The 12,128-nt window shown below is 41.9% G+C and overlaps 1 protein-coding gene across 11 annotated transcripts in view; it reads left to right on the top strand.

The window, feature by feature from the left end:
* Window positions 1-6,060, top strand: part of EIF4ENIF1 (eukaryotic translation initiation factor 4E nuclear import factor 1) — a 44,513-nt gene extending 38,453 nt beyond the window's left edge. For all 11 annotated transcript variants that reach the window (XM_014834322.3, XM_070516423.1, XM_070516425.1 and 8 more), the window contains 5 exons: window positions 535-613; window positions 2,433-2,565; window positions 3,914-4,258; window positions 4,543-4,707; window positions 5,317-6,060. In XM_014834322.3, the coding sequence (XP_014689808.2) occupies window positions 535-613; window positions 2,433-2,565; window positions 3,914-4,258; window positions 4,543-4,707; window positions 5,317-5,558 (964 nt within the window). In that variant the 3' untranslated portion in view covers window positions 5,559-6,060. The remainder of the gene's footprint in view (window positions 1-534; window positions 614-2,432; window positions 2,566-3,913; window positions 4,259-4,542; window positions 4,708-5,316) is intronic.
* Window positions 6,061-12,128: the final 6,068 nt, after the last annotated feature.

Genomic DNA, 12,128 nt, shown 5'->3' with positions numbered 1-12,128 from the left:
CACACAGAATGAAGGCCCTCCCTAGCCTCCATCACTGCTATAGTCTGCAATAAACTATACACCTTCCCTGGATATTCCTGCATTCCCAAGGCCTTCCCAAGGCCCTGTACTTGTTCCTTCTACCTGAATCATTGTTCTCCATCTTGTAGCTTCTCATTGGTCACACCCAATTGAATGCAGTTCCTTCCCAGAGTCCCTTCAGTTAGGAGTATCCTGTCATTCCTTCTACCCCTCATTTTCCCATTAGACCTTGTTGGTACTTACTATCTACATGCCTTGGTTTGCCCTAGGTTACTAAGTGTCTCCCCCACTAGACTTACAAGTCCGAGGACCATGTTTTGTTAGGCTTTTGTCTTCCCTCAGAACTTAACATGTGGTTTTGCATATATTAGGCACTTATTACATGCATGGGAAATTGAATTGGATAAGGGAAACGGGATGTTAAAGTCCGAGGGTGGTCTTGAGTATTATGTGGTTTTAGGACTTGGAGTTTGAGCAACTTGGGGCTCACACTGATACTTGGTTTGTTCACAGGCAACAGCGAGTGACCAAGTCACCAGCACCCGTGCACCGAGGGAATTCCTCTTCCCCTGCTGCCTCCATCACAAGCATGGTGAGTGACCTTTGCCTTTGTGAATGACTTCTAGGCTTCTCCCCCTGTGGTTGTGCCTGTGTTGTATCACGGTGCACCCTTAAATTGTTCTTGAGTGCCTTCCACGGGAATAACTGATTTAATAATCCTTCACACCTGCCTATTTATTAGGTCTTCCCCTTTCAGGATAGTCTCTTAGGATTCTAGTGAAGCCCCAACATTGGGCAAAGTGTGTTCCAGCAGATCTAAAGTATAGACCAGAGTACACAGGAGATACAGTGTGTTCAAACAAATGAACAGTGGGGGTGGGGGTGGAGACATGGACAGACTGGTAAAAGACAGGAGGTGAAGTGGATGGGCTAACTGGGGTCAGACCATGGGGAGTCCAGTGAAATATGGTGGGGAGTTCACAAATTCAGATTTGTATCTCAATGCTATGAATTAAGGCTGGACAGAGGGGTTTGCTTATTTGTGGTGACAAGTCTAGGTTTACAACTGACTCGTTTACCAGCATTATTTTTTTTTTAAGTTTCATTCCCCATACACCTTTATCACCTAGTTAGAGCTGATAGACAAGGGGAAGAAAGTATTACTCTGTGCTTCAGGACTCCAGGTGGGTCTTTGCACAAAGCACCTTGAAGGCAGCATTTAAAAGGAGCTTTTCTGTTCACACTTCATGCCCGGTTACCTGCCATCAAGAATTTGAGGTGGTTTAATGAGAAAAGTCATATACATAATAATTCAAGGCAGGGGGCTGGCCCTGTGGCTGAGTAGTTAAGTTCACGTGCTCTGCTTTGGCAGCCCAGGGTTCACTGGTTCAGATCCTGGGCATGGACTTACACACCACTCATTAAGCCATGCTGTGGCAGCATCCCACGTAGAAGAACTAGAGTGACCTAACAACTATGATATACAACTATGTGCTGGGGCTGTGGGGTGGGGGGGGAGGAAAAAAGGGGGAAGATTGGCAACAGATACTAGCTCAAGGCCAATCTTCCTCACCAAAAAAATAGTACAAATTGACAGGAGGTGGGAACAAATGACCTCAAATGGTGAGTCGTAAGGACTGAGGAGACTATTATGATAATTAGGATTTCTGGTAGCCAACTTAAGATGGGAAATATTAGGGGCCAGCCCAGTGACGCAGTGGTTAAGTTCACACATTCTGCTTTTGCAGCCCGGGGTTCGCTAATTTGGATCCCAGGTGCAGACATGGCACCAATTGGCACACCATGCTGGTAGGCGTCCCACATATAAAGGAGAGGAAGATGGGCACAGATGTTAGCTCAGGACCTGTCTTCCTCAGGAAAAAGAGGAGGATTGGCAGCAGTTAGCTCAGGGCTAATCTTCCAAATAAAAAAAAAAAGATGGGAAATATTAGGAATACAGGGAAATTTAGGTTCTGAGGTTGCCTCTGAAATGTCCTTTCCCAGATGGAAGGTCTATTACTCCAGGGTATACTTCTGGCAATGTTCTTCCCCTCTTTCTGGCCCAAGCTGGGGAAGTGGCTAAAGTGGAGGCTGCACAGGCAGGTCCCTATCACCACCCACACAGGTAGGTTGAAGTTCTGTGCTTTAACTACCTTTGTGCTAGAACTAAAGCTAGGTTTTGATGAAAGTGAGTTGTGAGCAAGGGGTGATGCACTTGGGACACCACCTGTTTGGCCCACCCTGTTTCTTTTCCTCCTGCAACTAGAGACAGAAACGTGGGAGTTGGCCTCTGCCATGTGTGGCCAATAAAGGGACTCTGCAGCTTGTTGAATAGTTTGTCCAGTTAAGCCTGCCTTGATTAGGGAAAAGCATTTAGAGAATGTGCTAATACTAATTGTTTTTCTCTGCAGCTTTCTCCTTCCTTTACCCCTACCTCAGTGATTCGTAAGATGTACGAGAGCAAAGAGAAAAGCAAGGAGGAGCCAGCATCTGGAAAAGCAGCTCTTGGTGACAATAAAGAGGACATTCAGAAGGCCAGTGAAGGTACTGCAGAGCTATACTGCCCAAGAAAGTATGTGACAGAGAGAGTATGGGCCTGAGTGCTGACCAGCCTCACCTGATTCTCTGCAAAGCCCTGGGCAAGACCCTGGGCTGCTCTGGACCACAGTTCTGTGTCTGACAGAAGGGTTGGACCAGCTCACAGTCGCTTAGCCACTTGAAATGCTGACCAATCTAATAGTGGTATGAGTGCTAGTATTAGGAAGAATAACCTTTAGTTTAGAGTCCTTATTTAGGCTTCAAAGTTGAATTATTGGTACATTTATTTGGCAGATTAATATAGTTCAACCAGTATTACTTCTAAAAGGTTCTCTCCAGTCTGTGGTCACTGGAGAGAACTGCAATGGGTGAAGCATATAGGAGGTGTGGAGAGCCTTTTAAAAGTATATAGGGTATGTGATGGGCCAGCCCCGGTGGCCTAGTGGTTAAGTTTGGCACAGACTTATACCATTTGACTGTTAGCAGCCAGGCTGTGGCAGCAGCCCACATGAAAAAGAAAAGAGATTTTTTGGCAACAGATATTAGCTCAGGGTGAATCTTCCTGAGCAAAAAAAAAAAAAGAAAGAAAGAGTATATAGAAAATGTGAGAGAGGCTTTGGGATTAAGGACACTTGGGATTGTTAAGGACATGGTGAAACAAATTCTCATAAATTAGGTTTACACAGGTCTAGAGTATTGATCTGAGAGCTTTTTGCCCAAGAGAAAGCTTCTGAGGGAAACAGAAGGAAATCCTGTTGGTCCAATTAAAATTTTAGGCCACTCTGATTTCTTCACCAGACTGTAATTGCTGTTTCAACTTTCTGTTCTGATGGATTTGCATAATTTTACTCACTTGATTTTTAATCCCAAGCAGCTGACTAGGATGAGACTCGTTCCCACAGGGATCCAGACCACAGCTATATGGGCAGAGCAAGGTGGCCAACTGAGTTAAACCACCAGACCTGACATGTCAGGTCACTTGCCCATAGCTATTCCTGGGTTGGGAGGATTATAAGAATAAAGACATGGGCTTTTTAGAGTTACATCATGTATAACTTCAGAGCTTTTGGTCTTTTGGAGTGTAGCAAAAATAGACTCTGTTACAGAAAGGTGTTGGAAAACTGAAAAACTTCGGGTCTGGTCTCAGCTCTCTCCCTAACTATCCCTGTGACCTTGACTGAGTCTGTTCATAAGGCAAAGTGATAGTCCCTAGGATGCAATTCTCTGATTTGTTTAGGGGCTCAAATAAGGATTGTGAGCTTTTAAGAAATGAGATTTGCTGGATCATTGGGAGGACAAAGTGTTTGGGAGAAGATTGCCAATACTAAAATATTCTCTGTCTCAATCCTTATAGAGAACTTCCTGTCATCCAACTCTGTGCCCAATGTTGATCGAGACGCTTCTCCCACCACAAATCCCAAACTGTCAACGTTGCAGCGGTCTTCATGTTCGACCCCGCTGTCCCAGACCAACCGTTACACCAAAGAACAAGATTATCGACCTAAAGCAACTGGAAGAAAAACACCCACCTTGGCAACCCCAGTTCCAGGAACACCTTTTCTCCGCCCTATCCACCAAGTTCCTCTTGTCCCCCATGTCCCAATCGTTCGGCCTGCTCATCAGCTTCACCCAGGGTTGGTCCAAAGGATGCTGGCCCAGGGAGTACATCCACAGCATCTTCCAAGTTTGCTGCAAGCTGGTGAGTTTCTGACCTGGCATGACAACAGTTGCTAAAACTGATGAAGTGCTATACTGTGAGAGGTTTTCATCCCTAGAAAGATGTTACTAGACCTTTATATCTCACTGATGAGCAGTGGATCCAATCTAATCTATCCTCCCTTAGTCCTTTAAAAGATTAGGAACCTAGCTTGAGCATTCTTTATTCTTAATTAACTTTCAGATCAGTAAAACTGTAAGTCAAGCTTGAAAATCTCCAAGTAGATTAAGATAACTTCTCACTAGTTTCTTTTTTCTGCCAAAAAGGTGTGCTTCCTGCTGGGATGGACCTGACTCACTTACAGGGAATATCTGGCCCAATCCTGGGTCAACCCTTTTACCCTTTACCTGCCGCTAGTCACCCTCTCCTAAACCCTCGTCCTGGGACACCTCTGCATCTGGCAATGATGCAACAGCAGCTGCAGCGCTCAGGTAGGTTTAGGAATGGGCCAAGTGAGCTGAGGATGGGCTGCACAGGCTTAAAGCTTTTGGACCAGTTTCCAGGGGAGGGGAATTGACACTGATGATTCATTCTTTAATTTATCCTAGCAAGATTGGGATAAGGGTGTAACCAGAGAATAGGATGAAGTAAACCAACCTCTATGGTGTGTGGAATTCCTGTTCCTGTAAAGATGGGGGGAGAGCCAAGTTTGCTCTGACATTTTTTGTGCTTTGCCTCTTAGGAGAGGCGGCCAAGAATCCTTCTGACAGAGGTTCAGCATAGGGACTGCCCAGAGTAGACGCCCTCTGACCAGCTAATGTTAGTGCTTCTGTGATGTGGCTGCTTGCTATGGGAAGTAGTGGTTATGTCGTCTAGGATGGGTTCTCAATATGGATGGCTTCTGAATAGCTCAGCTTTCCAAGGTGTTACTGTCTTCTGGCATTTTGCAAAGGAATTTCCTACAGAAGCCCTATGTGAATTATCTGGTAAAGAAGTCTGTTTGGACTTGTATGGATAGAGTTTGAGTGAAGCAGGGCCTGATATGGGACTACTTTTCCCCTGATACTCTGAATGATAATCCTTCCTTCCTATCCCCGCAGTTCTTCATCCTCCAGGCTCTGGTTCCCAGGCAGCAGCTGTCAGCGTTCAGACGACCCCTCAGAATGTGCCCAGCCGGTCAGGCCTGCCCCATATGCACTCCCAGTTGGAGCACCGCCCCAACCAGAGGAGCAGCTCCCCGGTGGGCCTTGCCAAATGGTTTGGCTCAGATGTGCTACAGCAGCCCCTGCCCTCCATGCCCGCCAAAGTCATCAGTGTAGATGAATTGGAATACCGACAGTGAGCAGGGCAGGCAGGCTCACCTAAGCCTAGACCCATGGTGGCACCTGGACAGGATTTCTGCTCCCTCATCTCGGGTTGGTTCACGGGCTTTTACTTTGGAGCACTCTGTGCGAAGCTCTTGGGGGTGCCCAGGCACCTGGTGTGGTCTGCATTATGACAGCAGGATCTTAACCAATCGAGTGGAGTCTAAATACAGGATGCACAGTATGGTCAATCCTGGAAACAGTCTTTTTTTGTAAGATATGTGAATGAAGTGTTGGTGTCACCAAGAGGTGGCACCTAAGGGTTCTGAGGAAATAAATGTATAGACCCTTATGTACAGACCTGTGTATAAACAACTTTTGTATATACATATAGGATAGCTTTTTTGAACTTATACAGCTGTACATAAAAGTAGCTGATATTAGTTAAGCCTGTGTCAACAGTTTGGATTTTTTTCACTTGTACATTTGGGACTTTTTCTTTGGTTGATTAAAGTTGCATATGCTAAGTGTGTGAATGAAGTGAATGGCATTGCTGTGTTTATTTCTTCTGAATCCCTTCCTCCTCGTTTCCAACCAGCTGTCCAGTGAGGCTCAGTAGGTTCCTTGAGGGAAATAATCTGACGTTTTTTCTTTAAAACTCATGGAACTGAACTTGTATCTCATCTAGAAGGAGGAAGTTATGGTCTTCTTTCTTGAGTCTTAAAGACCCCAGTGGGCCAGTTTACTGGCTGGGCTGACCCAATATGTAGCCTTACAGCTAATACTAGATTATAGAATGCACTTTGTAAGATTAAACCCACCTAGTGAAAACAGTTCATTAGGTAATCATGTATATGGTATTTTCTCCAAAACAAATCTACATTTACTGGGGCAGAAGTTAGTAGTTAGTTGGCATCCTGTTCTCCAGCTCAGAGTCCCCTATAGGGAAAATTGGGGCCTTAGAGTTCTGATTTAATCCATTAAAATCTAATTTTTTCCATATAGAACTTCCCTCAAGACTCTGATGCCTGTGTTAACAGACTCCTTGTATTTTGTATCTCATTTTTCAGCTTGAAGCCAGATACCTGAGAGGTACTGTAAATTTTAAACCAATTTGCTGGAGTGACTCAGGGGTCTTGAGGCTTTGTGAGCTTGTTTTGCAAAAGAGAATGCCTTCTTGGGATCAGGGAATGGCCCAACCTCAGCAGCCGCCCTCAGCAGCCAGCAGCCATTGAAGCCCAGAAGTCAGATTGCCCAGGGGCTTATCGGGAGTGACTCCATTGTTTCCCTGAAGCTCCTCCTGCCAAGCTCCTTAGCTCTGTAAAACCCCCCTGCTTTCTGTTCTTGGGGAGGTAGATTTGAGCAAACCCAGGCTGCCAACTACTCATTTTGGCCAATTCGAATAAATCTTTTCTCCATCTCCAAGCACCACTGTCTCAGTGTTTGGCTTATTGCACATCATGCACACGAATTTGAGATTAAGCTGTTTGGTATCAAGCTCACAGTTATGTTCATTATTCACCTTAACTACCTGCACAGCATTGGCAAAAAGGATTCTGTCAGAATATAATAACTGTGATCTTGAGTCCCCTTTCCTAACTGAAGGTCCTACTGACCTGAGGTGACAATACTTATTTCTCAGACTCCTCAGTTTGCCCTAGTTCTCAATATTTGTCCATTTAGGGCCATGAAAGCTACTTTGACTTGATGCTAGAGGGTCAAATAATTAGGCCATTCTGATTCACAGGTGAAGGGCAAGGTGGTTGGATTTTTTTTTTATTGACTTGATAGGTTATAATCTTGTGAAATTTCAGTTGTATGTTAATGTTTGTCATTCGTGTTGTAGGTGCACCACTTCACCCTTTGTGCCCACCCCCCACCCCACCTTTCCCCTGGTATCCACTAAACTGTTCTCTTAGTCCACATTTTTAAGTTCCTCATATGAGTGGAGTCATACACAGATTATCCTTCTCTAGCTGGCTTATTTCACTTAACATAATTCCCTCAAGGTCCATCCATGTTATTACAAATGGAATGATTTTGTTCTGTTTTGCAGCTGAGTAGTATTCCATTGTGTATATATATATACCACATCTTCTTTATCCATTTATCTGTTGATGGGCACTTAGGTTGCTTCCATGTCTTGTCTATTGTAAATGCTGCAATGAACATTGGGGTACATAGGACTTTTGGGATTGCTGACTTCAAGCTCTTTGGATAGATACCCAGTAGTGCAATGGCTGGATCGTATGGTAGTTCTATTTTTAATTTTTTGAGGAATCTCCATACTGTCTTCCATAGTGGCTGCACCAGTTTGCATTCCCACCAGCAGTGTATGAGGGTTCCTTTTTCTCCACAACCTCTCCAACATTTGTTACTATTAGTTTTAGATATTTTTGTCATTCTAATGGGTGTAAGGTGATATCTTAGTGTAGTTTTGATTTGCATTTCCCTGATGATCAGCGATAATGAGCATCTTTTCATGTGCCTGTTGGCCATCAGTATATCTTCTTTGGAGAAATGTCTGTTCATGTCTCCAGCCCATTTTTTGATTGAGTTGTTTGATTTTTTGTTGTTGAGTTGTGAGAATTCTTTATATGTTATGGATATTAAGCCTTTGTAGATATATGACTTGCAAATATTTTTTCCCAGTTAGTGGGTTGTTTTTTTGTTTCAATCCTGTTTTCATTGCCTTGGAGAAGCTCTTTAGTCTGATGAAGTCCCATTTGTTTATTCTTTTTATTGTTTCCCTTCTCTGAGAAGACATGGTGTCTGTAAAGATCCTTTTAATACTGATGTCAAAGAGTGTACTGCCTGTGTTTTCTTCTAGAAGCCTTATGGTTTCAGGTCTCACCTTTAGGTCTTTGATCCATTTTGAGTTTATTTTGGTGAATGGTGAAAAAGAATGGCCAATTTTCATTCTTTTACATATGGCTTTCCAGTTTTCCCAGCACCATGTGTTGAAAAGACTTTCTTTTCTCCATTGTATGCCCTCAGCTCCTTTGTCGAAGATTGGCTGTCCATAGATGTGTGGTTTTATCTCTGGGCTTTCAATTCTGTTCCATTGATCTGTGCACCTGTTTTTGTACCAGTACCATGCTGTTTTGATTACTGTAGCTTTGTAGTATGTTTTGAAGTCAGGGATTGTGATGCCTCCCGTTTTGTTCTTTTTTCTCAGGATTGCTTTAGAAATTCGGGGTCTTTTGTTGCCCCATATGAATTTTAGGATTCTTTGTTCTAATTCTGTAAAGAATGTCATTGGGATTCTGATTGGGATGGCGTTGAACCTGTAGATTGCTTTAGGTAGAATGGACATTTTAACTATGTTTATTCTTCCAATCCATGTACATGGAATGTCTTTCCATCTCCTTATGTCATCATCCAGTTCTCTCAGAAAGGCCTTGTAACTTTCATTGTATAGGTCCTTCACTTCCTTAGTTAAATTTACCCCAAGGTATTTTATTCTTTTTGTTGTGACTGTGAATGGTATTTTGTTCTTGAGTTCTTTTTCTGTTAGTTCGTTATTAGAATATAGAAATGCTACTGATTTATGCAAATTGATTTTGTACCCTGCAACTTTGCTGTAGTTATTACTTCTAAGAGTTTTCCAATGGATTCTTTGGGGTTTTCTATATATAAGATCATGTCGTCTGCAAACAGCGAGAGTTTCACTTCTTCTCTCCCTATTTGGATTCCTTTTATTCATTTTTCTTGCCTGATTGCTCTGGCCAGGACCTCCAGTACTATGTTAAATAAGAGTGGTGATAGAGGGCATCCTTGTCTCGTTCCTGTTTTCAGGGGGATGGTGCTCAGATTTTGCCCATTGAGTATGATGTTGGCTGTGGGTTTGTCATATATGGCCTTTATTATGTTGAGGTAGTTCCCTTCTATCCCCATTTTGTTCAGAGTTTTTCTCATAAATGGCTGTTGGATCTTGTCAAATGCTTTCTCTGCATCTATTGAGATAATCATGTGGTTTTTATTCCTCAGTTTGTTGATGTGGTATATCACGTTGATTGATTTGTGGATGTTCAACCATCCCTGTGTCCCTGGTATGAATCCCACCTGATCCTGATGTATGATCCTTTTGATGAATTGCTGAATTCTGGTTGCCAAAATTTTGATTAGAATTTTTGCATCTATGTTCATCAGTGATATTGGCCTGTAGTTCTCTTTTTTCGTGGTGTCCTTGTCAGGCTTGGGTATCAGTGTGATGTTGGCCTCATAGAATGTGTTAGGAAGTGTTCCATCCTCCCTAATTTTTTGGAATAGCTTGAAAAGGATAGGTATTAAATCCTCTCTGAAAGTTTGGTAGAATTCCCCAGGAAAGCCATCTGGTCCTGGGGTTTTATTCTTTGGGATGTTTTTGATTGCTGTTTCAATCTCTTTCCTTGTGATTGGTCTGTTCAAATTGTCTGCTTCTTCTTGAGTGAGCTTTGGGAGATTGTAGGAGTCCAGGAATTTATCCATTTCCTCTAGGTTATCCATTCTGTTAGCATAGAGTTTTTCATAGTATTCTCTTATAATCTGTTGTATTTCTGCAGAGTCTGTTGTTATTTCTCCTCTTGCATTTCTGATTTTGTTTATTTGAGCTTTCTCCCTTTTTTTCTTTGTAAGTCTGGCTAGGGGTTTGTCAATTTTATTTATCTTCTCAAAGAACCAGCTCTTTGTTTCATTGATCCTTTCTACTGCCTTTTTCGTTTCAATAGTATTTATTTCTGCCCTGACTTTTGTTATTTCTCTCCTGCTGACTTTGGGCTTTATTTGTTCTTTTTTCTCTAGTTCAGTTAGGTGTAGTTTAAGATTACTTATTTGGGATTTTTCTTGTTTGTTAAGATGTGCCTGTATTGCGATGAATTTTCCTCTTAATACAGCTTTTGCTGTATCCCATATGAGTTGGTATGGCATGTTATCATTTTCATTTGTTTCCAGGTATTTTTTGATTTCTTCTTTAATTTCTTCAATGATCCATTGCTTGTTCAGTAGTGTATTGTTTAGTTTCCACATCTTTGTGCCTTTCTCAGCTTTTTTCTTGTAATTAATTTCTAGCCTTATAGCACTATGATCTGAGAAGATGCTTGTTATTATTTCATTTTTTTAAATTTGTAGAGGCTTGCCTTGTTTCCCAGCATATGGTCTATCCTAGAGAATGTTCCATGTGCACTTGAGAAGAATGTGTATTCAGCTCTTTCAGGGTGAAGTGATGTATATATGTCTAGTAAGTCCAGTTGTTTTAGTTTTTCATTTAGCTCCACTATTTCCTTGTTGATTTTCTGTCTGGATGATCTGTCCATTGATCTGAGTGAGGTGTTGAGGTCCCCTACTATTATTGTGTTGTTTTTAACATCTTCCTCTAGGTCTGTTAATAGTTTCTTTATGAATCTTGGTGCTCCTGTGTTGGGTGCATAGATATTTATAAGTGTTATTTCTTCTTGATGAAGTGTCCCTTTGATCATTATATATTGTCCCTCTGTGTCTCTCTTTACCTGTCTTATTTTGAAATCCACTTTGTCTGATATAAGAATTGCAACACTTGCCTCTTTTTGCTTGCTATTAGCTTGAAGTATTGTCCTCCACCCCTTCACTCTGAGCCTGTGTTTGTCTTTGGGGCTGAGGTGTGTTTCCTGCAGGCAACAAATTGTTGGATCTTGTTCTTTAATCCATTTTGCCACTCTGTGTCTTTTTATTGGAGAGTTCAATCCGTTTACATTGAGTGTGATTATTGATGCATGTGGACTTAATGCTGTCAATCTGTCGCTCGTTATCTTGTTTTCCTGCGTTTCTTTTCCTGTGTGCTTTACCCTACCCATTTAATACTGCAATTTCTTATGCTGGGTTTCTTAGATTTTTCCTTATTTACGTTTTGTGGCTCTGTTCTGTTTTTTAGTTTAGTGGCTACCCTGAAGTTTTGTATTTAGAATCTCATATATAATATAGTCTATTCTCTGGTAGTCTCTTACTTACTTGGCCTAGACTGATTTAGACCCTTTGCTCTTCCCCTCCTAAATAATTATTTTCATTTCTTATTCCAACTCATGTTATGAATTTGTAGTTAGGGTGATAAGATCGTCCTTGCTTTGGTAGTTTCCTTACCTTTACCCTAATGCTATAGTTGAATATTTGCTATCCTGTTCTGGTTCCATCCATCTGTCTCCCTACTCTGTGGTTTGTGACCCCTTTCTCCCTTTTTTCTCTTTTCAGGTATGAGAGCCATCTTCAGGATTTTTTGTAGTGGAGGACTTTTAGTTACAAATTTCCTTAACTTTTATTTGTCTGGAAAAGATTTAATTTCTCCCTCATATCTGAAGGATATTCTTGCTGGATAGAGTATTCTTGGCTGAAGATTTTTATCTTTTAAAGCTTTGAATATGTCACTCCATTCTCTCCTAGCTTGTAAGGTTTCTGTAGAGAAATCCGCTGAAAGTCTGATAGGAGCTCCTTTGTAGGTTATTCTCTTCTGTCTTGCTGCCCTGAGTATTTCTTTGTCTTTCATTTTTGCCATTTGTACTACTATGTGCCTTGCAGTAGGTCTTTTTACACTGACAAATCTAGGAGATCTGAAATCTTCCTCTACACACATTTCTCTGTCAATCCCTAGATTTGGGAAG

Source organism: Equus asinus, chromosome 8 (assembly GCF_041296235.1).
Source record: "Equus asinus isolate D_3611 breed Donkey chromosome 8, EquAss-T2T_v2, whole genome shotgun sequence".
Classification (NCBI taxonomy): Eukaryota; Metazoa; Chordata; class Mammalia; order Perissodactyla; family Equidae; genus Equus; species Equus asinus.
This window is presented reverse-complemented; position numbering and strand designations above follow the sequence as displayed.